Below are 27,430 nucleotides of genomic sequence, written 5' to 3'. Positions count from 1 at the left end.
CTTCATCACCACAACACGACTAGCTTCACCACCAGCACAATACGAATAGCTTCATCACCACAACACGACTAGCTTCATCACCACCCTGACAGCACGACCCACTTCATCACCACAAACATGACTAGCTTCATCAACACAACACGACTAGCTTCATCACCACAACACGACTAGCTTCATCACCACAACACGACTAGCTTCCTCATCACCACCGGCACAACACGACTAGCTTCATCACCACCGACACGACCAGCTTCATCACCACCGACACGACCAGCTTCATCACCACCGGCACAACACGACTAGCTTCATCACCACCGACACGACCAGCTTCATCACCACCGGCACAACACGACCAGCTTCATCACCACCGACACGACTAGCTTCATCACCACCGACACGACTAGCTTCATCACCACTACACGACTAGCTTCATCACCACGACACGACTAGCTTCATCACCACGACACGACTAGCTTCATCACCACGACACGACTAGCTTCATCACCACGACACGACTAGCTTCATCGACTAGCTTCATCACCACAACACGACTAGCTTCATCACCACAACACGACTAGCTTCATCACCACCGACACAACACGACTAGCTTCACCACCACCGACACAACACGACTAGCTTCATCACCACCGACACAACACGACTAGCTTCATCACCACCGACACAACACGACTAGCTTCATCACCACCGACACAACACAACTAGCTTCATCACCACAACACGACTAGCTTCATCACCACAACACGACTAGCTTTATCACCACCGACACAACACGACTAGCTTTATCACCACCGACACAACACGACTAGCTTCACCACCGACACAACACGACTAGCTTCATCACCACCGACACAACACGACTAGCTTCATCACCACCATGACAACACGACTAGCTTCATCACCACCGACACAACACGACTAGCTTCATCACCACCGACACAACACGACTAGCTTCATCACCACCGACACAACACGACTAGCTTCATCACCACCGACACGACTAGCTTCATCACCACCGACACGACTAGCTTCATCACCACCGACACGACTAGCTTCATCACCACCGACACGACTAGCTTCAACACCACCACACGACTAGCTTCATCACCACAACACGACTAGCTTCATCACCACCCTGACAGCACGACCCACTTCATCACCACAAACATGACTAGCTTCATCAACACAACACGACTAGCTTCATCACCACAACACGACTAGCTTCCTCATCACCACCGGCACAACACGACTAGCTTCATCACCACCGACACGACCAGCTTCATCACCACCGGCACAACACGACTAGCTTCATCACCACCGACACGACCAGCTTCATCACCACCGGCACAACACGACCAGCTTCATCACCACCGACACGACTAGCTTCATCACCACCGACACGACACGACTAGCTTCATCACCACGACACGACTAGCTTCATCACCACGACACGACTAGCTTCATCACCACGACACGACTAGCTTCATCACCACGACACGACTAGCTTCATCGACTAGCTTCATCACCACAACACGACTAGCTTCATCACCACAACACGACTAGCTTCATCACCACCGACACAACACGACTAGCTTCACCACCACCGACACAACACGACTAGCTTCATCACCACCGACACAACACGACTAGCTTCATCACCACCGACACAACACGACTAGCTTCATCACCACCGACACAACACGACTAGCTTCATCACCACCGATACAACACGACTAGCTTCACCACCGACACAACACGACTAGCTTCACCACCGACACAACACGACTAGCTTCACCACCGACACAACACGACTAGCTTCATCACCACCGACACAACACGACTAGCTTCATCACCACCATGACAACACGACTAGCTTCATCACCACCATGACAACACGACTAGCTTCATCACCACCATGACAACATGGTGTGATTCAGCGTGTGATTCAGCGTGTGATTCAGCGCGTGGTACCTGCAGGTCGTCGAGGAGGGATCCTCCCAGTGACATCTCTCCCAGAGGCATGTCAGGGTTCGTGGTGTGCAGGAAGCCTTGTACCTCTGTGCAGATATCGAGAGCGAGACTCTCAGCTCTGTGGACGACCTCTGGGGTTAAAGCTGCTCTGGTAGAATAATACTGATGGAGGCGGTCCTACAGAGAGCGAGAGGTTAAAGGTCAGATATCTCTGGTAGAATAATACTGATGGAGGCGGTCCTACAGAGAGAGAGAGGTTAAAGGTCAGATATCTCTGGTAGAATAATACTGATGGAGACGGTCCTACAGAGAGAGAGAGGTTAAAGGTCAGATATCTCTGGTAGCCAACAGGGCTTCTCTGATGAAGTGCACCTGACGCCAACATACTCATTAAATAATTAGGAGCTTAGGGAGTCATCTTCTCTCCAGAAATGTTTGGTGATCCACTAGGAATGCCTTGAAGATGGACCAGTGGGATGAAATGTTCGGTGATCCACTAGGAATGCCTTGAAGATGGACCAGTGGGATGAAATGTTCGGTGATCCACTAGGAATGCCTTGAAGATGGACCAGTGGGATGAAATGTTCGGTGATCCACTAGGAATGCCTTGAAGATGGACCAGTGGGATGAAATGTTCGGTGATCCACTAGGAATGCCTTGAAGATGGACCAGTGGGATGAAATGTTCGGTGATCCACTAGGAATGCCTTGAAGATGGACCAGTGGGATGAAATGTTCGGTGATCCACTAGGAATGCCTTGAAGATGGACCAGTGGGATGAAATGTTTGGTGATCCACTAGGAATGCCTTGAAGATGGACCAGTGGGATGAAATGTTTGGTGATCCACTAGGAATGCCTTGAAGATGGACCAGTGGGATGAAATCCGGCAGGTCGGTAACCCAGAGCGTTAGAGTGGTGTTCCTACCAGACTACAGACCAGCGTCTGGATCGGTACTTAACATACCAGCGAACCACATCATATCGTACAGCATAAAATACACGGCATTCGGAAAAGTATTCAGACCCTTTCCCCTTTCTTTCCACATTTTGTTACATTACAGCCTTATTCTAAAATGGATTAAATTGTTTCCCCTCATCAATCTACACACAATACCCCATAATGACATCACAATACCCCATAATGACATCACAGTACCCCATAATGACATCACAGTACCCCATAATGACATCACAGTACCCCATAATGACATCACAGTACCTCATAACGACAAAGAAAAAACGTTTTTTGGGGGGAATTTTTACAAATATATTCAAAATAAAAAACAGAAATAACTTATATAGCTTCACATTTTTTTTTTTTTCATAACTTTTAGAATAAGGGTTGTCCTCAGCAGGAATCGAACCCACGGATCCTTGACGTTGCAAGTACCACGCTCTACCACGATCAGATCGCACGCAGTCAGGCAGCCACTGTAGAATCCTGGCTTAGAGGTCAAGGGTCATACCTGCAAGGTGAGAGACAGCTGTAGGCTCTTGGCTAGAGGTCAAGGGTCATACCTGCAAGGTGAGAGACAGCTGTAGGCTCTTGGCTAGAGGTCAAGGGTCATACCTGCAAGGTGAGAGACAGCTGTAGGCTCTTGGCTAGAGGTCAAGGGTCATACCTGCAACGTGAGAGACAGCTGTAGGCTCTTGACTTAGAGGTCAAGGGTCATACCTGCAAGGTGAGAGACAGCTGTAGGCTCTTGGGTCTCTGGGACTCTGATGCTTTGACAGGCTTCTCTTCCAGACTAGACTTCTGCTGCTGGGGCTGGCACAGGTCAGCTAGAAAGAGAGGAGAGGAGAGAGAGGATGGGGTGAGAAAGAGAGGAGAGAGAAAGGATGGGGTGAGAGAGAAAGGATGGGGTGAGAAAGAGAGGATGGGGTGAGAAAGAGAGGAGAGGATGGGGTGAGAAAGAGAGGAGAGGATGGGGTAAGAAAGAGAGGAGAGAGGATGGGGTGAGAAAGAGAGGAGAGAGGATGGGGTGAGAAAGAGAGGAGAGAGAGAGAGGATGGGGTGAGAAAGAGAGGAGAGAGAGGATGGGGTGAGAAAGAGAGGAGAGAGGATGGGGTGAGAAAGAGAGGAGAGAGAGGATGGGGTGAGAAAGAGAGGAGAGAGAGGATGGGGTGAGAAAGAGAGGAGAGAGAGCATGGGGTGAGAAAGAGAGGAGAGGATGGGGTGAGAAAGAGAGGAGAGAGAGAGGATGGGGTGAGAAAGAGAGGAGAGAGAGAGGATGGGGTGAGAAAGAGAGGAGAGAGAGAGGATGGGGTGAGAAAGAGAGGAGAGAGGATGGGGTGAGAAAGAGAGGAGAGAGGATGGGTTGAGAAAGAGAGGAGAGGGGATGGGGTGAGAAAGAGGAGAGTGGATGGGGTGAGAAAGAGGAGAGTGGATGGGGTGAGAAAGAGAGGAGAGAGAGGATGGGGTGAGAAAGAGAGGAGAGAGAGGATGGGGTGAGAAAGAGGAGAGAGAGAGAGGATGGGGTGAGAAAGAGAGAGAGAGGATGGGGTGAGAAAGAGGAGAGAGGATGGGGTGAGAAAGAGAGGAGAGAGAGGATGGGGTGAGAAAGAGAGGAGAGAGAGAGAGGATGGGGTGAGAGAGAGGAGAGAGGATGGGGTGAGAAAGAGAGGAGAGAGAGGATGGGGTGAGAAAGAGAGGAGAGCGAGGATGGGGTGAGAAAGAGAGGAGAGGAGAAGAGAGGATGGGGTGAGAAAGAGAGGAGAGAGAGAGAGGATGGGGTGAGAAAGAGGAGAGAGAGAGAGGATGGGGTGAGAAAGAGAGGAGAGAGAGGATGGGGTGAGAAAGAGAGGAGAGAGGATGGGGTGAGAAAGAGAGGAGAGAGGATGGGGTGAGAAAGAGGAGAGAGAGGATGGGGTGAGAAAGAGAAGAGAGAGGATGGGGTGAGAAAGAAGCGGTGTGGTAATCAGTGTCCTGTACCTTTCTGTGACTTGGTTGCCTTGGCGACGTGTTTCATGACAACACTCTCCAGCCCCTTCCTTATGGACTTGGGGGAGGCGGAGACTAAGCTAAGCTCCTCCCAGCTCTCCGACATCTTCTGTTCCACCTTCTCGTCGTCCGCCTCTCGGCCGGCGCGTTCTATCAACTACAGATACACACACCATTATACACCTGGACTACCATCGTTCAGATATACACACCATTATACACCTGGACTACCATCGTTCAGATATACACACCATTATACACCTGGACTACCATCGTTCAGATATACACACCATTATACACCTGGACTACCATCGTTCAGATATACACACCATTATACACCTGGACTACCATCGTTCAGATATACACACCATTATACACCTGGACTACCATCGTTCAGATATTCACACCATTAAACACCTGGACTACCATCGTTCAGATATTCACACCATTATACACCTGGACTACCATCGTTCAGATATTCACACCATTATACACCTGGACTACCATTGTTCAGATATTCACACCATTATACACCTGGACTACCATTGTTCAGATATTCACACCATTATACACCTGGACTACCATCGTTCAGATATTCACACCATTATACACCTGGACTACCATCGTTCAGATACACACAGCATTATACACCTGGACTACCATTGTTCAGATATTCACACCATTATACACCTGGACTACCATCGTTCAGATATTCACACCATTATACACCTGGACTACCATCGTTCAGATACACACACCATTATACACCTGGACTACCATCGTTCAGATATACACACCATTATACACCTGGACTACCATCGTTCAGATATACACACTATTATACACCTGGACTACCATCGTTCAGATATTCACACCATTATACACCTGGACTACCATCGTTCAGATATACACACCATTTTTTAAAATTCCATTGTTTAAATGCACACACACATACGCTCTCTCTCACACAGGCCCTGTTCGAGCGCATAAAATCCATGATGCATTGTGGGTAAATTGTGACTGACTTAAATGACCTACAAAAAACGGTAATGAGTAATTATGATGCGAGTTGATTATTTTTATAATTTATTTCTCCAGTCAAGACGAAATTCACTCTCTCTCTCTCTCTCTCTCTCTCTCTCTCTCTCTCTCTCACCCTCTTGACAGCCAACGTAGCGATGCCCAGCACCGCAGCCCCTCCCACTCCCAGGACCAATCGGGCATTAGCCAGCAGGAAGTTTATTACCACGGCGATGCCCTCCTCGCCCCGGCTCCTCCCCCACCGGAAGTCCATCACTTCCTGTCCCACAGAGACACCTGATAGAAACAACAGAGAGCGAGAGAGATGACTTTCATTTTCTGTAGAGGGATATATGTATAAACAGGGGTGTAACTTTCACTGGGGGCATGTCCCCCCACATTCTGAAATGTGATTTTTTTTGTCCCCTCCCCCCAGTTTTATAATTGGAATGTGATACAAAACGAGGCAATGGGGGGCTTTAGGACCATGCGGACTCCTCCGAGCGATTGGGTAGGCTGTTAGGAGGGTTTATCCGAATGTATATGAAAATATACAGTAACAGTCAAACGTTTTTTTTTGGACACACTTGCTCATTCAAGGGTTTTTCTTGATTGATGACAGCTTTGCAACACTCTTGGCATTCTCTCAACCAGCTTAATGAGATAGTCACCTGGAATGCTTTTCAATTAACAGGTGTGCCTTGTTAAAATGTTAATAAATGTGGAATTTCTTTCCTTCTTAAATGCGTTTGCCCCAATCAGTTGTGTTGTGACAAGGTAGGGGTGGTATACAGAAGATAGACCTATTTGGTAAAAGACCAAGTCCATATTATGGCAAGAACAGCTCAAATAAGCAAAGAGAAACGACAGTCCATCATTACTTTAAGACATGAAAGTCAGTCAATCTGGAAAATGGCAAGAACTTTAAACGTTTCTTCAACTGCAGTCGCAAAAACCATCAAGCGCTATGATGAATCTGGCTCTCATGAGGACCGCCACAGGAAAGGAAGACCCAGAGTTACCTCTGCTGCAGAAGATAAGTTCATTAGAGTTACCAGCCTCAGAAATTACAGCCCAAATAAATGCTTCACAGAGTTCAAGCAACAGACACATCTCAACATCAACTGTTCAGAGGAGACTGTGTGAATCAGGCCTTCATGGTCAAATTGCTGCAAAGAAACCACTACTAAAGGACACCAATAATAAGAAGAGAGTCGCTTGGGCCAAGAAATACAAGCAATGGACACTAGAAGCGGCGCTCCTAGTGGCCGGGGACTATAATGCAGGCAAACTTTTAAATCCCGTTTTACCTCATTTCTACCAGCATGTTAAATGTGCAACCAGAGGGAAAAAAAACTCTAGACCACCTTTACTCCACACACAGAGACACATACAAAGCTCTCCCTCGCCCTCCATTTGACAAAACTAACCATAATTCCTCTTGATTCCTGCTTACAAGCAAAAACTAAAGCAGGAAGTACCAGTGACTCGCTCAAAAATGGAAGTGGTCAGATGACGTGGATGCTACGCTACAGGACTGTTTTGCACAGACTGGAATATGTTCTGGGATTCATCCAATGGCATTGAGGATTACAGCACATCAGTCATCGGCTTCATCAATAAGTGCATCGACAACGTCATCCTCACAGTGACCGTACGTACTTTTCCCAACCAGAAGCCATGGATTACAGGCAACAACTGCACCGAGCTAAAGGCTAGAGCTGCCGCTTTCAAGGAGCGGGACACTAATCTGGACGCTTATAAGAAATCCCTCAGACGAACCATTAACTTCTTGGTGACAGGGGGCAGTATTCAGAAATTCAGATGAATGACGTGCCAAAATTAAACTGCCTGCTACTCGGGCTCAGAACGTAGGATATGCATATTATTAGTAGATTTGGATAGAAAACACTCTGAAGTTTCTAAAACTGTTTGAATGATGTCTGTAAGTATAACAGAACTCATATGGCAGGAAAAAAACCTGAGAAAAAATCCAACCAGGAAGTGGCTTGTAGTTTTTCCTATCTAATCCCTATTCAAACTACAGTGTCTGTGGGGTCATTTTGCACTTCCTAAGGCTTCCACTAGATGTCAACATTCTTTAGAACCTTGTTTTATGCTTCTACTGTTACTGGGGAGAGAATAAGAGCTGTCTCAAGCCTGGGACCAACGAGTTGTTTACTGCGCAAGCACGCAGGCGCGCCGCTCCTTCTTTTTCCTCTGTAATGAACACGCTATTGTCCGGTTGGAATATTATCGAAGATTTATATTAAAAAGACCCTAAGGATTGATTGTAAACATCGTTTGACATGTTTCTACGAACGGTAATGGAACTATTTGACTTTTCGTCTCTGGTTTTGCGCTCGTGCGTTATGCCTTTGGATTAGTGATCTGAATGCACGACAAAACAGAGGTATTTGGACATAAATATGGAGTTTATCGAACAAAGCGAACATTTCTTGTGGGAGTCCTGGGAGTGCATTCCGACGAAGATCAGCAAAGGTATGTGAAGATTTATAATACTAATTCTGAGTTTAGTTGACTCCAGAACTTGGCGGGTAACTGTATAGCTTGCTTTGATGGTTGAGCTATGTACTCAGAATATTGAAAAATGTGCTTTCGCCGTAAAGCTATTTTAAAATCTGACACAGCGGTTGCATTAAGGAGAAGTGTATCTATAATTCTTTCAATAACCGTTGTAAATTTTATCAACGTTTATGATGAGTATTTTTGCAAATTGATGTGCTCATTCACCGGAGGTTTGGAGGGAATACATTTTCTGAACATCACGCGCCAATGTAAAATTGGGTTTATGGATATAAATATGAACTTTATCGAACAAAACATACATGTATTGTCTAACATTGAGTCCTATGAGTGCCATCTGATGAAGATCATCAAAGGTTAGTGATTCATTTTAGCTGTATTTCTGGTTTTTGTGACGCCTCTCCTTGCTTTGAAAATGGCTGTGTGGTTTTCTTGTTTAGGCGTTGTCCTAACATAATCTAATGTTATGCTTTCGCCGTAAAGCCTTTTTGAAATCGGACAATGTGGTTGGATTAATGAGAAGATTATCTTTAAAATGGGATATAATTGATGTATGTTTGAGAAATTTGAATTATGAGATTTTTGTTGTTTTGAATTTGCCGCCCTGCTATTTCACTGGCTGTTGAATAGTGTGTACCGCGGGTGGGACGCTAGCGTCCCACATGTCCCAGAGAGGTTTATCTCTGGTGTTGACTGACAGGACTGGTTCAGTCTCTATGATCCTAGACCTGTCACCTATCTCTGGTGTTGACTGACAGGACTGGTTCAGTCTCTATGATCCTAGACCTGTCACCTATCTCTGGTGTTGACTGACAGGACTGGTTCAGTCTCTAGGACCTAGACCTGTCACCTATCTCTGGTGTTGACTGATAGGACTGGTTCAGTCTCTATGATCCTAGACCTGTCACCTCCTATCTCTGGTGTTGACTGATAGGACTGGTTCAGTCTCTAGGACCTAGACCTGTCACCTCCTATCTCTGGTGTTGACTGACAGGACTGGTTCAGTCTCTATGATCCTAGACCTGTCACCTCCTATCTCTGGTGTTGACTGATAGGACTGGTTCAGTCTCTAGGACCTAGACCTGTCACCTCCTATCTCTGGTGTTGACTGACAGGACTGGTTCAGTCTCTATGATCCTAGACCTGTCACCTATCTCTGGTGTTGACTGACAGGACTGGTTCAGTCTCTATGATCCTAGACCTGTCACCTCCTATCTCTGGTGTTGACTGACAGGACTGGTTCAGTCTCTAGGACCTAGACCTGTCACCACCTATCTCTGGTGTTGACTGACAGGCCTGTGTCCCACTTTCCTTTCCCAGCTCTACGTGACCGTTTTCTGTTGGTGTCATATTTATCTCCTGCAGCACCTGGCAGACAGAAATAGCCTCAGTAGATCGCTCTGACAGAAAGCTGATTCAGATCATTGGATGTCCCCTTGGCTACCCTGGCACTAGACAGAGCCCAAGAGTTCATCCTAAATGGCACCCTATTCTCTATGGGCCCTAGCAAAAAGTAGTGCACTATATAGGGAAAAGGGTGCTATGGGTCCTGGCCAAAAGTAGTGCACTATAGAGGGAAAAGGGTGCTATGGGCCTTGACCAAAAGTAGTGCACTATAGAGGGAAAAGGGTTTCTATGGGCCCTGGCCAAAAGTAGTGCACTATATAGGGAAAAGGGTGCTATGGGCCCTGGACAAAAGTAGTGCACTATAGAGGGAAAAGGGTGTCATATAGGATTCAAGCCCAGTCTATTTAAAGACTGAGATGAGCTCAATTTGTGCAGGTCACATTATATTCCAGCTACTGTATATTCCTGGACCTGCACAGATATAACAACCAACTACCAGAATGTCAATATCCAAACTCTCTACATATTATATCTGTCATGAACCATATTGACTTATTCTCCGTGTCTCAGTATGGTGCAACCTGACACACGTTGTCCAAAGCTAAATGTTTCTAGTACAATAAACACACATCAACATAACGGGTCGATATAACCTAACTCGCTGTAGCCATATATACTGACAAAGGTTAAAAAAAACAAAACAAGAGAAGACGTTTAACAATCTCTTCTATAGACATTATGCAGAACAGAAAGTCGTAAAAAAAAAAACAGCCGTGTCTTTAGAGTAATGAAATCATAGCGTAGCTAGCTAATGTTAGCTACTGTCGTTTAGTCTAACTAGCTAAATATCATGTTTTCCTATTGTGTAAATCCTCCAAATAACACAGAGGAAGTGTGTGTGTGTGATAGCTAGCTAATGTTAGTCTAACTAGCTAAATATCATGTTATCCTATTGTGTAAATCCTCCAAATAACACAGAGGAAGTGTGTGTGTGTGTGTGATAGCTAGCTAATGTTAGTCTAACTAGCTAAATATCATGTTATCCTATTGTGTAAATCCTTCTCCAAATAACACAGAGGACGTGTGTGTGTGATAGCTAGCTAGTATATGTTCAGCCAGACATAGTAGTTACAAAGTTAGTTCATGTTTACAGTCTCTGTTTTATCTCCCTTTCAGCCAGTGTTTAATTGCAGCCAGTTTGGTTAGGTGGGATGGGCGCCGTACACTGAAATGTTTGTTTAGGAACTAGCTAGCACGGTTAGCTAGGTTAGCTAAGTTAGCAGTAAATCAACTATACGTATAAAACGCTGTAATGTTATTGTGAAAAGACAGCGGCACATCAACCAAACGGGCAACATGAGAGGGACAAAACTTTTGTTTAGTTTGCATACGAACAAGAGAAGCTAAGTTAGCTTATGTAGCTAGCATAAGTTAGCCACATTACGTTATAGCTAACTACAGCTGTTGTTATCATTTTTCTTTTTTTGTTGCGTTTAGCTGTTCGGATACAACTCGACACTCACCAATCTACAACTTCTGCTATATTGTAATTCTAACTCCAATCCATTTGGTTAAAAAACAACGTTATTTACCCGGACTAGTCGACCATATCTTGTCGTTTTTGATTATATCTGTCAACATGAAAAGAACATATCGTCCAATAGTAATGTAACATAGCAACCGAGGTCGTAAAACAGACGTTACGTGCTTCAACCAACCAATGGGTAGGTGCCACGTCATCGATTGACATATCGCTATAATATTACATTTACGTCATTTAGCAGATGCTCTTATTACATTTACATTTACATTTAAGTCATTTAGCAGATGCTCTTATCCAGAGCGACTTACAAATTGGTGCATTCACCTTATGATATATAATATTCTTAGATTAACAAAAAAAAATTCTAAAAAATATATTAAAAAAAAAATATATATATAATGTTCTTAGATTAACAAAATATATATATATAGCTACTGTCATTAGTCTAACTAGCTAAATATCATGTTATCCTATTGTGTAAATCATTCTCCAAATAACACAGAGGACATGTGTGTGTGATAGCTAGCTAATGTTAGCTACTATAATGTTATTAGATGAAAAAATAATAATAATTATATATATATATAATGTTCTTAGATTCATAAAAAATAAAAATAAAAAATATATATATAATGTTCTTAGATTAACAAAACAAACAAATGTTCTTAGATGACACATAAAATACCTGTCGAGGCGTTGTAAGATCTGGCAGGCGGAGGAAAGGCCTGGGCAGAGGAACACGCCCATACATTTGTCCGTATGATTGACAGCCAAGCGGACCAATGGCAGGAGACGTTATGTTCTGACGTTGACGTTTGGGGTCTTTGCAGCTGAAGGGGGTGGGAGTTTTAATTTATTTTTTACCCCAAAACACGCACAAGTTTATTGTGTGTAAAACATAATTTAGTCGGAACTCAGACATTTCCGACCCGCTAACAGGTTTCTGTTATACATTTGCCTGCGTTCAACCAGTTAGCAAGTTGGAAATTTCAGAGTTTCCTAGTAACTACTAGTATGTGAACTCAGCATTACCTTTTCAATTTGCCGAGAACATTAATTCGACCTGGATTTGATCATTAATTACCGTATAATCCAGCGTTTTTAATCGTTTTTTCTCTTATTTTTGTTGTTGTTGTGTTTATTATGGATCCCCATTAGTTCCCGCCAAGGCAGCAGCTACTCTTCCTGGGGTTTATTATGGATCCACATTAGTTCCTGCCAAGGCAGCAGCTACTCTTCCTGGGGTTTATTATGGATCCCCATTAGTTCCTGCCAAGGCAGCAGCTACTCTTCCTGGGGTTTATTATGGATCCCCATTAGTTCCTGCCAAGGCAGCAGCTACTCTTCCTGGGGTTTATTATGGATCCCCGTTAGTTCCTGCCAAGGCAGCGGCTACTCTTCCTGGGGTTTACTATGGATCCCCGTTAGTTCCTGCCAAGGCAGCGGCTACTCTTCCTGGGGTTTACTATGGATCCCCATTAGTTCCTGCCAAGGCAGCGGCTACTCTTCCTGGGGGTTTATTATGGATCCCCATTAGTTCCTGCCAAGGCAGCGGCTACTCTTCCTGGGGTTTACTATGGATCCCCGTTAGTTCCTGCCAAGGCAGCGGCAACTCTTCCTGGGGGTTTATTATGGATCCACATTAGTTCCTGCCAAGTCAGCAGCTACTCTTCCTGGGGTTTATTATGGATCCCCATTAGTTCCTGCCAAGGCAGCAGCTACTCTTCCTGGGGTTGATTATGGATCCCCATTAGTTCCTGCCAAGGCAGCAGCTACTCTTCCTGGGGTTTATTATGGATCCCCATTAGTTCCTGCCAAGGCAGCAGCTACTCTTCCTGGGGTTTATTATGGATCCCCGTTAGTTCCTGCCAAGTCAGCAGCTACTCTTCCTGGGGTTTATTATGGATCCCCGTTAGTTCCTGCCAAGGCAGCAGCTACTCTTCCTGGGGTTTATTATGGATCCACATTAGTTCCTGCCAAGTCAGCAGCTACTCTTCCTGGGGTTGATTGTGGATCCCCATTGGTTGCTGCCAAGGCAGCAGCTGCTCTTCCTGGGGTTTATTATGGATCCCCGTTAGTTCCTGCCAAGGCAGCAGCTAATCTTCCTGGGGTCCAGCAACATTAAGGCACCTTCCACAACAGATTTCCCAACACAATGAGTGTGTGCCCTCAGGCCACTACTCTACAACACAAAATCCATGCTTGTGTGTGATCAAGTGTGTTTATTATTTTATTGAACCTTTATTTAACTAGGCAAGTCAGTTTAGAACAAATTCTTATTTTCAATGACGATCTAGGAACAGTGGGGGCCCCTGAACACTGTCTTGTTCAGGGGCAGAACGACAGATTTGTACCCTTGTCAGCTCGGGGATTTGAACGTGCAACTTTTCGGTTACTAGTCCAATGCTCTAACCACTAGGCTACCCTGTGTCTGTCTCTTCACAGTCCCTGCTGTTCCATAAGGTGTATTTTTACCTTTTTAAATCTGATTCTCCTGCTGCATCAGTTACCTGATGTGGAATAGAGTTCCATGTAGTCATGGCTCTATGTAGTACTGTGGCGCCTCCCATAGTCTGTTCTGGACTTGGGGACTGTGAAGAGACCTCTGGTGGCATGTCTTGTGGGGTATGGATGGGTGTCTGAGCTGTGTACCAGTCGTTAGGACAGACCTCTGGTGGCATGTCTTGTGGGGTATGGATGGGTGTCTGAGCTGTATGCCAGTCGTTAGGACAGACCTCTGGTGGCATGTCTTGTGGGGTATGGATGGGTGTCTGAGCTGTATGCCAGTCGTTAGGACAGACCTCTGGTGGCATGTCTTGTGGGGTATGGATGGGTGTCTGAGCTGTGTACCAGTAATTTAAACAGACCTCTGGTGGCATGTCTTGTGGGGTATGTATGGGTGTCTGAGCTGTGTGCCAGTCAGTTTAAACAGACCTCTGGTGGCATGTCTTGTGGGGTATGTATGGGTGTCTGAGCTGTGTGCCAGTCAGTTTAAACAGACCTCTGGTGGCATGTCTTGTGGGGTATGTATGGGTCTCTGAGCTGTGTACCAGTCGTTAGGACAGACCTCTGGTGGGCATGTCTTGTGGGGTATGTATGGGTGTCTGAGCTGTGTACCAGTCGTTAGGACAGACCTCTGGTGGCATGTCTTGTGGGGTATGTATGGGTGTCTGAGCTGTGTGCCAGTCAGTTTAAACAGACCTCTGGTGGCATGTCTTGTGGGGTATGTATGGGTGTCTGAGCTGTGTGCCAGTCAGTTTAAACAGACATCTCGTTGCATTCAACATGTCAATACCTCTCATAAATAAAAGTAAAGTGTTGAAGTCAAATCTCTCTTCTACTTTGAGCCATGCGAGATTAACATGCGTATCATTAATGTTAACTCTCCGTGTAGCTTTAAGGTCCCAGTCCCCTCTTTGTGGCACCAGAGCACCACAGAAAGATCAGTAAATCATTGTCAATATAAGTGTTTTGTGATGACTGAGCCATCGGACTCAATGACAGAGCTGAATTTACCTTTTTGCCCTACATTTCATTTAAGGTGCTTCAAACAGCTAGAACAGATGCACACCTGTCACTCACTGGGCCTCTCACTCACTCTGGGCCTGTCACTCACTCTGGGCCTGTCACTCTCTGGGCCTGTCACTCACTCTGGGCCTGTCACTCACTCTGGGCCTGTCACTCACTCTGGGCCTGTCACTCTCACTGGGCCTCTCACTCACTCTGGGCCTGTCACTCTCTGGGCCTGTCACTCACTCTGGGCCTGTCACTCACTCTGGGCCTGTCACTCACTCTGGGCCTGTCACTCTCACTGGGCCTCTCACTCACTCTGGGCCTGTCACTCACTGGGCCTCTCACTCACTCTGGGCCTGTCACTCACTCTGGGCCTGTCACTCTCTCTGGGCCTGTCACTCTCTCTGGGCCTGTCACTCACTGGGCCTCTCACTCACTCTGGGCCTGTCACTCACTGGGCCTCTCACTCTCTCTGGGCCTGTCACTCACTGGGCCTCTCACTCACTCTGGGCCTGTCACTCACTGGGCCTCTCACTCACTCTGGGCCTGTCACTCACTCTGGGCCTGTCACTCTCTCTGGGCCTGTCACTCTCTGGGCCTGTCACTCTCTGGGCCTGTCACTCTCCGGGCCTGTCACTCTCCGGGCCTGTCACTCTCCGGGCCTGTCACTCTCCGGGCCTGTCACTCTCTGGGCCTGTCACACTCCGGGCCTGTCACTCACCGGGCCTGTCACTCACCGGGCCTGTCATTCACTGGGCCTGTCACACTCCGGGCCTGTCACTCACCGGGCCTGTCACTCACTAGGCCTGTCATTCACTGTCCATGGTTCCTCTGTGGTACCAGTCAGTAAACCAGCCAGTCAGTCAGCTCTTCCATTCTGTTCATAATGTCTATTACAGTCCATGGTTCCTCTGTCGTAACAGTCAGTAAACCAGTCAGTCAGTCAGCTCTTCCATTCTGTTCATAATGTCTATTACAGCCCATGGTTCCTCTGTAACAGTCAGTAAACCAGCCAGTCAGCTCTTCCTTTCTGTTCATAATGTCTATTACAGTCTGTAACAGTCAGTAAACCAGCCACTCAGCTCTTCCATTCTGTTCATAATGTCTATTACAGTCCATGGTTCCTCTGTAACAGTCAGTAAACCAGCCAGTAAACCAGTCAGTAAACCAGCCAGTCAGCTCTTCCATTCTGTTCATAATGTCTTTAAACTGTACATCTTATTTCAAACAATGTTACATACAATGTCATCATCATCATCATCATGGCATCTCAACAGACACAAACTAAAGAGATCAGCCCAGTTCCAAACGGCGCCCTATTCCCTATTATAGTGCACTACTATAGACCAGGGCCCTATTCTCTATTATAGTGCACTACTATAGACCAGGGCCCTATTCTCTATTATAGTGCACTACTATAGACCAGGGCCCTATTCTCTATTATAGTGCACTACTATAGACCAGGGCCCTATTCCCTATTATAGTGCACTACTATAGACCAGGGCCCTATTCTCTATTATAGTGCACTACTATAGACCAGGGCCCTATTCTCTATTATAGTGCACTACTATAGACCAGGGCCCTATTCCCTATTATAGTGCACTACTATAGACCAGGGCCCTATTCTCTATTATAGTGCACTACTATAGACCAGGGCCCTATTCCCTATTATAGTGCACTACTATAGACCAGGGCCCTATTCTCTATTATAGTGCACTACTATAGACCAGGGCCCTATTCCCTATTATAGTGCACTACTATAGACCAGGGCCCTATTCTCTATTATAGTGCACTACTATAGACCAGGGCCCTATTCCCTATTATAGTCCACTACTATAGACCAGGGCCCTATTCCCTATTATAGTGCACTACTATAGACCAGGGCCCTATTCCCTATTATAGTGCACTACTATAGACCAGGGCCCTATTCCCTATTATAGTGCACTACTATAGACCAGGGCCCTATTCTCTATTATAGTGCACTACTATAGTCACCATGTTTTGAGTTTTAATTAGGTTTTGTTGTGTAATTTGTTAGATATTAAGGTTTTTGTCGTGTAATTTGTCACTGTCGGATCTAGAAGCACAAACATTTCGCTACACTCGCAATAACATCCGCTAAACATTACATTTTACATTTTAGTCATTTTAGCAGACGCTCTTATCCAGAGCGACTTACAGTAATGAATACATACATTTCATACATTTTTTTCCCCCTCCGTACTGGTCCCCCGTGGGAATCGAACCCACAACCACTGGCATTGCAAACACCATGCTCTACCAACTGAGCCACATGGGACCACATGATGTACGTCGACCAATAACATCAGCTAACCACGATGTACGTGGACCAATGACATCTCGGATTAGGTGGCTGACCCTCTGGCCAGTAGTAGTGCACTACCTAGGGAATAGGATGCCGTTTGAGCTGAAAAAAAAACAATAAAAAAAAAAAAAAAAAAGAGATAATAACATAGATATATATTTTCTAGAATATATGCAACAGAAAGTTTTGGACTGACCGGGTCGGACGCGGTTACGGCGGGACGTAACGTGTGTGTGTGTGTGACCCGAAAAAAAAGCAGTTCGGATAGAAATTAAACGCTATGTAGAACAAAACACGCCTCTCTCTCTGACAGACGTAGAATGAAAGGAATTAGGGTATTTGGATCTATACTTGACATTTCTATCTGCTACGTTCCGCAAAACGTTTTGGCGACCGAACGTGAAAAAAAATCCTGGTGTCATTTAATTACGTCAGATGGTCAATTAAGTTCTGAGGGATTCTATAAATGAAAAAAAATAACGTTTTCATTAAATCTACGGGCCCAAATCAGCACCTGTGAATTTGCTGATTTATTCGCGGATTTCGCAGGTCGCGAAATCCAACATGTCTGTGGATAGACAGCTACTGTCATTTTATGTTAACGTGTATCGGTCCACAAGGAGAAAGAGCCCTCCTCCTCTTCCTCCTCCCTTTCCCTCCGTAACCCCCGTCCGCCCCTCATCCCCGTCCGCCCGTCAGCCAAACTAACAATAAAATATAACATGATATCACACACTGTCAATCATCAACCAAACGGGGGGAAAAGTCGACGTAGGATGTGACTGAAATAACAAGTCCTGGCTGGAGTAACAACGTAACATGCAGGACGAGGAGACCAGGGGGGGAGACCAGGGGGGGACCAGGGGGGACGAGGGACCAGGACGAGGAGACCAGGGGGGACGAGGGACCAGGACGAGGAGACCAGGGGGGACGAGGGACCAGGACGAGGAGACCAGGGGGGACGAGGGACCAGGACGAGGAGACCAGGGGGGACGAGGGACCAGGACGAGGAGACCAGGGGGGACGAGGGACCAGGGGGGGGACCAGGACGAGGGACCAGGGGGGACGAGGGACCAGGGGGGGGACCAGGACGAGGGACCGGGACGACGAGGGACCAGGACGAGGAGACCAGGGGGGGACGAGGGACCAGGAGACCAGGGGGGACGAGGGACCAGGACGAGACGAGGGACCAGGGGGGACGAGGGACCAGGACGAGGAGACCAGGGGGGACGAGGGACCAGGACGAGGAGACCAGGGGGGACGAGGGACCAGGACGAGGAGACCAGGGGGGACGAGGAGACCAGGGGGGACGAGGGACCAGGGGGGGGACGGGGGACCAGGACGAGGAGACCAGGGGGGACGAGGGACCAGGGGGGGGGGACGAGGGACCAGGACGAGGAGACCAGGGGGGACGAGGGACCAGGACGAGGGACCAGGGGGGACGAGGGACCAGGGGGGGAGACCAGGGGGGACGAGGGACCAGGGGGGGGGACCAGGGGGGGGGGGACCAGGACGAGGGGACGAGGGACCAGGGGGGACGAGGGACCAGGGGGGGACCAGGGGGGACGACTGGGGGGGACGAGGGACCAGGGGGGACGACTGGGGGGGACCTTAGAGAAACTAGAGGAAGATAGCTCTGGTCCAGGGCTGGGGGACCAGGACGAGGGACGACTGTAGATATCACTGACCCAGGAACAGATATTAACCCCTATAATGGGACCAGGGTTATAGAGGGTAGATATCACTGACCCAGGAACAGATATTAACCCCTATAATGGGACCAGGGTTATAGAGGGTAGATATCACTGACCCAGGAACAGATATTAACCCCTATAATGGGACCAGGGTTATAGAGGGTAGATATCACTGACCCAAGAACAGATATTAACCCCTATAATGGGACCAGGGTTATAGAGGGTAGATATCACTGACCCAGGAACAGATATTAACCCCTATAATGGGACCAGGGTTATAGAGGGTAGATATCACTGACCCAAGAACAGATATTAACCCCTATAATGGGACCAGGGTTATAGAGGGTAGATATCACTGACCCAAGAACAGATACTAAATGGACAAACGCTACGGGGGAAAGATCTGGCCAGCTTATAGTCCTAAAACCCGGAAATGACTTCCCCTCTGGTTCGTTCAGCCCATTCCTAATGGGGGAAATGACTTCCCCTCTGGTTCGTTCAGCCCATTCCTAATGGGGGAAATGACTTCCCCTCTGGTTCGTTCAGCCCATTCCTAATGGGGGAAATGACTTCCCCTCTGGTTCGTTCAGCCCATTCCTAAAAACGAACGGGGAAATAATGGGGGTTTTGGGATAAACTCTTTAAAATAAGATCTGAGGTCAACACACTGACTGAGTAAGTCTTGTACCTTTTGTTCTCTGAGATAATATCAGTCAGGTAACATCACCTTTATGAATTATGAAGTCTATATGTTGTATTTCTATGTTAATATCAGTCGGGTAACATCACCTTTATGAATTATGAAGTCTATATGTTGTATTTCTATGTTAATATCAGTCAGGTAACATCACCTTTATGAATTATGAAGTCTATATGTGCTTTTTCAAAATAAATAAAACTAAATGTTTATCAGACCTTATTGTATATATCCCCCCCCCCCAAAAAAACGTTCATTTCCCCATAGGGTCTCTGACCAATGAAGCACGGAGGAGGAGGAAGTTCCTACAGAAACACCTTTAATTTCCCCATAGGGTCTCTGACCAATGAAGCACGGAGGAGTAAGTTCCTATAGGGTCTCTGAACAATGAAGCATGGAGGAGGAGGAAGTTCCTATAGAAACACCCTTTTCATTTCCGCATAGGGTCTCCGACCAATGAACCATGGAGGAGGAAGTTCCTATAGAAACACCATTAATTTCCCCATAGGGTCTCTGACCAATGAACCATGGAGGAGGAGGAAGTTCCTATAGAAACACCCTTTCATTTCCCCATAGGTCTCTGACCAATGAAGCATGGAGGAGGAAATTCCTACAAACACCATTCATTTCCCCATAGGTCTCTGACCAATGAAGCATGGAGGAGGAAGTTCCTACAGAAACACCATTTCCTCTCCTCTCCACAGAGAGGGGGGGGGGGAAACGGGGTGGTCGGCACGGCAACAACAGAACTTCCCACAGTCTTACTGTAAACCCCACCCCATGTCCTCAGGTCAGTCTCTGATTGGCTGATAGCCTCGTGGCGTGTTCCATCCATCCTAGCATGCAGGGGGGGGGGGGATTTAACAGAGTGACGTTCCAACGCCCACACACACACACAACACACACACACACACACACACACTCTCTGAGGCCATCTAGTCCGCCAGGTGTGTTTCAGTGACGTCTCATCTTGACCTTGCGTGACCCGTCGCCGTCTTGGCTCCGCCTCCGGTAGTTCTCGGAGCTGTTGCTACGGCGATGAAGGCGGGATGAAGAGGAAGAGTGACGATTCTCCTCTTTATCCATCTCCAGAACCCTCGGTCTGAAAGAGAGAGAGAAAGAGTTAGGGGGGGGAGGGGCTCTGGTCCTGTATCTCAGGTAGGAGGAGTTAGGGGGGGGGAGGGGCTCTGTATCTCAGGTAGGAGGAGTTAGTGGAGGGGAGGGGCTCTGGTCCTGTATCTCAGGTAGGAGGAGTTAGGGGGGGGAGGGGCTCTGGTCCTGTATCTCAGGTAGGAGGAGTTAGGGGGGGAGGGGCTCTGGTCCTGTATCTCAGGTAGGAGGAGTCAGGGGGGGGAGGGGCTCTGGTCCTGTATCTCAGGTAGGAGGAGTTAGGGGGGGGAGGGGCTCTGGTCCTGTATCTCAGGTAGGAGGAGTTAAGGGGGGGAAGGGGCTCTGGTCCTGTATCTCAGGTAGGAGGAGTTAGGGGGGGGGCTCTGGTCCTGTATCTCAGGCAGGAGGAGTTAGGGGGGGGGGAGGGGCTCTGGTCCTGTATCTCAGGCAGGAGGAATTAGGGGGGGGAGGGGCTCTGGTCCTGTATCTCAGGTAGGAGGAGTTAGGGGGGGAGGGGCTCTGGTCCTGTATCTCAGGTAGGAGGAGTTAGGGGGGGGAGGAGCTCTGGTCCTGTATGTCAGGTAGGAGGAGTTAGGGGGGGAGGGGCTCTGGTCCTGTATCTCAGGTAGGAGGAGTTAGGGGGGGGAGGGGCTCTGGTCCTGTGTCTCAGGTAGGAGGAGTTAGGGGGGGGAGGGGCTCTGGTCCTGTGTCTCAGGTAGGAGGAGTTAGGGGAGGGGCTCTGGTCCTGTGTCTCAGGTAGGAGGAGTTAGGGGAGGGGCTCTGGTCCTGTGTCTCAGGTAGGAGGAGTTAGGGGAGGGGCTCTGGTCCTGTATCTCAGGTAGGAGGAGTTAGGGGAGGGGCTCTGGTCCTGTGTCTCAGGTAGGAGGAGTTAGGGGGAGGGGCTCTGGTCCTGTATCTCAGGTAGGAGGAGTTAGGGGGAGGGGCTCTGGTCCTGTGTCTCAGGTAGGAGGAGTTAGGGGGAGGGGCTCTGGTCCTGTGTCTCAGGTAGGAGGAGTTAGGGGGGAGGGGCTCTGGTCCTGTATCTCAGGTAGGAGGAGTTAGGGGAGGGGCTTTGGTCCTGTATCTCAGGTAGGAGGAGTTAGGGGAGGGGCTTTGGTCCTGTGTGTGTGTGTGAGTACCTGTGTGTGTGTGTGAGTACCTGTGTGTGTGTGTGAGTACCTGTGTGTGTGTGTGAGTGTGTACCTGTGTGCAGCGTCGGGGTCAGCTCTGCGGTGAGAGCGTTTGGCCTTCAGAGGGGCGTGTCTCTCAGGGGGGGAGGGGCTCTGGTCTACCACGGGGGGGCGTCCGGCCTCGTCCTGCACACACACAGAGAGAGTTAGCACAATAGCCTGACGCCACAGTCAACCCGCGGTTGTCATGGCGACAGACGTACTTCCTGAGGATGATGACGGCCCGTCTCTCCTTGATGTCCTGGGGGCGGATACAGTGGGTGATGTCATCAGCCGCGTAGCCACTGAGAGGAGAGAGAACACTGACATCACTCACTCTCTCTCTCTCTCTCTCTCTCTCTCTCTCTCTCTCTCTCTCTCTCTCTCTCTCTCTCTCTCTCTCTCTCTCTCTCTCTCTCTCTCTCTCTCTCTCTCTCTCTCTCTCTCTCCTCTCTCTCTCTCTCTCTCTCTCTCTCTCTCTCTCTCTCTCTCTCTCTCCCTCTCTCTCCCTCTCTCTCCTCTCTCTCTCCCTCTCTCTCTCTCTCTACTCTCTCTCTCTCTCACACTCTCTCTCTCTCTCTCTCACACTCTCTCTCTCTCTCTCACACTCTCTCTCTCTCTCTCACACTCTCTCTCTCTCTCTCTCACACTCTCTCTCTCTCTCTCTCACACTCTCTCTCTCTCACACTCTCTCTCTCTCACACTCTCTCTCTCTCACACTCTCTCTCTCTCACACTCTCTCTCTCTCACACTCTCTCTCTCTCTCACACTCTCTCTCTCACACTCTCTCTCTCTCACACTCTCTCTCTCTCACACTCTCTCTCTCTCACACTCTCTCTCTCTCTCACATCTCTCTCTCTCTCTCTCTCACACTCTCTCTCTCTCTCTCTCACACTCTCTCTCTCTCTCTCTCTCACACTCTCTCTCTCTCTCTCTCTCACACTCTCTCTCTCTCCACACTCTCTCTCACACACTCTCTCTCACACACTCTCTCTCACTCACACTCTCTCTCACACTCTCTCTCACACTCTCTCTCACACTCTCTCTCACACTCTCTCTCACACTCTCTCTTCCTCCCCTCCCACCTGAGGACAGTAACACTTCCTCTCCTGACAGGAAGCTCCAGGACGGGCTCGGACACTCTGATTGGTTTAAACTGGAAGCGGCAGCCGAAGCAGAGGGCCGAGTCCGAGAAGAAGGAAACGGATACGATCGGCCGGGCGAAGATGTGAAGCGGGTCGACGTGCGACACGATGCAGCCGCCTGGCTGGTAGTCGTTGATCACCGCCGAGTTCACAAAACCTACAGGACAACAACATCAACAACAACAACAGCATCATCATCATCAACATCAACAACATCAACAACAACAACATCAACAGGCTTTTCCTGGAGACAGGAAGTGAGCTGAAGCACGTTAAGGTCAAATCTGAGACAGGAAGTGGGCCGGAGCACGTTAAGGTCAAATCTGAGAAAGGAAGTGGGCTGGAGCAGGTTAACGTCAAATCTGAGACAGGAAAGTGGGCTGGAGCACGTTAAGGTCACATCTGAGACAGGAAGTGGGCTGGATCACGTTAAGGTCCAATCTGAGACAGGAAGTGGGCTGGATCACATTAAGGTCCAATCTGAGACAGGAAGTGGGCTGGAGCACGTTAAGGTCAAATCTGAGACAGGAAGTAGGCTGGATCACGTTAAGGTCAAATCTGAGACAGGAAGTAGGCTGGATCACGTTAAGGTCAAATCTGAGACAGGAAGTGGGCTGGAGCAAGTTAAGGTCACATCTGAGACAGGAAGGGGGTTGAGTAACGATGCAGGATGTTAAGTGGTTAAAAAAGTGATTTCACCTTCAGGTACGACCCCGCTGGCGACCAGTTTATTGATGACGAGGTCGTGAACCCAGGTCGGGATGTCGTCCACCTCTCCTTTAGGGTACAATCTCTCCTGACCAGGTCCTCTCTTCTCTAGCTGGGCCCCGTATGTATAGCCCTGGAAGAGGAGATGGGGTGAGAGAGAGGGAGGAAGAGGAGACGGGGTGAGAGACAGAGAGGAAGAGAGAGGAAGAGGAGACGGGTTTAAAGACAGAGAGAGGAAGAGAGAGATTTAGAGACAGAGAGAGGAAGAGAGGGGTTTAGAGGCAGAGAGAGAGGAAGAGTAGAGGGGGTTTAGAGACAGAGAGAGAGAGGAAGAGGGGTTTAGAGAGAGGAAGAGGGGTTTAGAGAGAGGGAGAGGGGTTTAGAGAGAGGGAGAGGGGTTTAGAGAGAGGAAGAGGGGTTTAGAGAGAGGAAGAGGGGTTTAGAGACAGGAAGAGGAGAGGGGTTTAGAGAGAGGAAGAGGAGAGGGGTTTAGAGAGAGGAAGAGGGGTTTAGAGAGAGGAAGAGTAGAGGGGTTTAGAGACAGAGAGGAAGAGGGGGGGTAGATACAGAAGAGGAGAGGGGTTTAGATACAGAGAGAGGAAGAGGGGTTTAGAGAGAGGAAGAGTAGAGGGGTTTAGAGACAGAGAGGAAGAGGGGGGGTAGATACAGAAGAGGAGAGGGGTTTAGATACAGAGAGAGGAAGAACAGGTGCGTGACCTCACCTCTCCAAAGAAATATTTGTTCCGTAGCGGTGCCCGATCCACGGTGTGTTCCCGGTAAAGCCCCGCTTCTCCGTTAGCAACCACCTCATTTATCTTCCCCTCAATGACGTCACAGTCCTCTTTAGAGAAGACCTCTACCTGAACAATGCCACTCTGGACACGCCTCGCCTCCTGGAGGGAGATGGAGAGAGAGACGAGGAGAGAGAGAGGGGAGACGAGGAGAGAGGGAGACGAGGAGAGAGAGAGAGAGACGAGGAGAGAGAGAGAGAGACGAGGAGAGAGAGAGAGAGACGAGGAGAGAGAGAGACGAGGAGAGAGAGAGAAAATGGGGGGAAAAACAAATATTGATTCATACTTTTAAATTGGATTCATGTCAGAGAAGTAACTTTCAGTGTCAACAGCAGGTACAGGGGTCATCATACCTGTTCACGGGACTCCACAGGATCACTGCGTTCCACCTCATCCTCGGAGGAATCTCGGTGCTTCCGCTTCCGGCCGTTCCCGTTACTGTTACCTCCGTCGGTAACTTTAACTTTTCGGTTTTTGTAACTGTCGTCCTTACCGGTAACTCTGTTTTTATAATTGTCCCGGTGAGGAGTCATGGACTTCAGCTTTTCCCTCAAGTCGGAGAAACCACTGGCTGACATTTTTTATTTTATTTTTTGTTTAAATATAATTAAAAAGGTTACATTTGGAGTTGGTTATTTGTCATTATTTAACTTCCATAACTGTTAAGTTTGTAGAAGTGAGACCGGTAACCGGTTACCGTCCTTACGGTAGTTAGTTAGCTGGCTGTCTGTCAAGTGGTTATGTTGTGATGTGGCTAGGCTAGGCTAGGTTAACCACTTAGCAACCAAACTCACTAATTTATAAACGGTTTGTCAACCAAAAGTCGACGATTCCAAATTTTTTTGACGAGTTAAATAGATGGAATTAAACACCGTTTAGTGTTTGTTTGTTTGTTGTTATTATTCCAGTAGTTTTCATGTTAATACAAGCTAGATAGGTAGCATGGCTAACGTTAGCTAGCTGGTTAGCAACCAAACTCACCAACTTAAAAACGGTTTGTCAACCAAAAGTCGACGATTCAAGTGGTACATTTTACGAGTTAAATAGATGGAATTAAACACCGTTTCGTTTTTGTTTGTTTGTTGTTGTTATTATTCCAGTAGTTTTCGTGTTAATACAAGCTAGATAGGTAGCATGGCTAACGTTAGCTAGCTGGTTAGCAACCCGTTAGCAACACAGTGTCGGAAAAACATTTGATACGCAACGGTATATTTGTAGTTGACTAGACAATGTTTACAAAAAACGGTAAAAACCCCCCAAAAATATATATATATATTCTTACGAGTCTGACTTTTATGTCGTTATTACATAAAAAAATAAAGTCGTGATAAAAAGAGAATCGTAGTTAGCAACCACGCATTTTCACAACTCTTGTTGAACCGGGTTGAAAGCGAACTAGACTCGGGATTTTTTTTCCTTCTTCATTGAAAACCAGTTAGGATGTTTTATACACCGACACCTACTGGACTGGAGTGTGATGGGGGTAAATCACCTCCTGGTCGGTCTACATTCAAATTCCCTTCCATTAGTCTTAGTTTTTCCTCTCGATGGTTTACACACATTTTCTGAAAGCATTGCCTCATATTCTCAGAACTCTACACACACAATAGGCAAAACCCCCTCAATTCTCCAGCAAAATGAAACTTTACATTCAAAACAATGTTATTTCTTATCAAAAATTGTATTTTGTTTTCAAATGACACACACACACACAAACCATCATATGAATAGACATTTATAAACCAGTTGAACACTGATGTGCTCAATGGAAAACACTTCTTCTCCATTCAGCATAATGACTTAGGCCTTTTTTTTTGGTTCAGTGTTACCATTACTACAGACAGTACATTACATAAGTGTGTTGTAAAATATTTGAGAATATTGTTTTTTTTTACTCAGAACACACAAATACATGGTAACAAATATATTACATTTTTCCCACAAAAACAATGTGTACATCCCATTCCCAACCAACACAAAGTTGCACATACTGTGGTCTACATACAAAACAGAAGAATATAATGTATACAGTTACAGTAAAAAAAATAATAATATATATATATTTTTTAACTATGCTGCATCCTCTGTTCTGTTGCGGTCTGGCCACAGCACCTCATCCACATCACAAGCAATGTTTTCCCTGGCCAAGCAGCGGGGGAAATATCGCCTAGCATGGCGATTCCAGCCATGAAAAGCATCAGCTGCTATATCTCCACATGAGTCTTCCAATAGCTTGGAGAAGAGGTATACACGTTTGTGGATTTCGGTCATACACTTTCCATCTCCAGGCAGAAAAAAAACAAATCCTCAAATAGGATTGAGGAATGGAGAATATGGAGGGAGATAAACAACTAAAAAGCGTGGGTGGGCAGTGAACCAGTTACGAACCAGAGCAGCCCTGTGGAAACTTACGTTGTCCCAAATGACAACATACCTGAGCTGCTCTGGGCCATCTACCTGATCTGGTGGAATCAAATCAAATTTAAATCAAATGTATTTATATAGCCCTTCTTACATCAGCTGATATCACAAAGTGCTGTACAGAAACCCAGCCTAAAATCCCCAAACAGCAAGCAATGCAGGTGTAGAAGCACCGTGGCTAGGAAAAACTCCCCTAGAAAGACCAGAACCTAGGAAGAAACCTAGAGAATGAGTGTGTTGTGTAGGGTGTCCAGGAATGCGATCAGATGGGCGGTGTTGTAGGGGCCAAGGGTAGCGTGGTGATGGATGACGCCGTGGTGGGTAATCGCTGCACACATTGTGATGTTCCCTCCTCGCTGGCCAGGGACTTGAACAATGGAAACGCTGGCCGATGATATTCCTTCCCCTCTTTCGTCTTTTTGTGAGGTTGAATCCAACCTCATCAATGAAGATGAACTGGTGCTCCACT

General features: G+C 47.3%; 2 protein-coding genes across 7 annotated transcripts in view; both read right to left on the bottom strand.

Annotated features, from left to right (window-relative positions):
- LOC106594272 (mitochondrial dynamics protein MIEF1) overlaps nt 1–12,124 on the bottom strand; it is a 19,309-nt gene extending 7,185 nt beyond the window's left edge. Inside the window, exons 1-5 of one of the 6 annotated variants that reach the window (XM_082968417.1) lie at nt 12,073–12,124; nt 6,087–6,247; nt 4,922–5,087; nt 3,665–3,771; nt 1,990–2,166 (exon numbers count right to left, since the gene is read on the bottom strand). In XM_082968417.1, the coding sequence (XP_082824543.1) occupies nt 1,990–2,166; nt 3,665–3,771; nt 4,922–5,087; nt 6,087–6,224 (588 nt within the window). In that variant the 5' untranslated portion in view covers nt 6,225–6,247; nt 12,073–12,124. Of the gene's footprint in view, nt 1–1,989; nt 2,167–3,664; nt 3,772–4,921; nt 5,088–6,086; nt 6,248–11,367; nt 11,550–12,072 lie in introns of those variants that run through there. The other 5 variants (XM_045712421.2, XM_082968427.1, XM_045712426.2 and 2 more) reach the window with 5 other exon arrangements.
- A 3,963-nt stretch (nt 12,125–16,087) lies between these two features.
- LOC106594281 (RNA demethylase ALKBH5) lies at nt 16,088–25,947 on the bottom strand. Its single transcript, XM_045712412.2, is given in 8 exon segments — nt 16,088–20,719; nt 21,931–22,024; nt 22,027–22,043; nt 22,121–22,201; nt 22,982–23,198; nt 23,741–23,882; nt 24,472–24,642; nt 24,894–25,947. Coding segments are annotated over 8 exon segments (1,095 nt in total). The 5' UTR covers nt 25,119–25,947; the 3' UTR covers nt 16,088–20,571.
- Between the last annotated feature and the right edge of the window lie 1,483 nt (nt 25,948–27,430).

This window comes from Salmo salar, chromosome 02 (assembly GCF_965601325.2).
Source record: "Salmo salar chromosome 02, fSalSal1, whole genome shotgun sequence".
NCBI lineage: Eukaryota > Metazoa > Chordata > Actinopteri > Salmoniformes > Salmonidae > Salmo > Salmo salar.
This window is presented reverse-complemented; position numbering and strand designations above follow the sequence as displayed.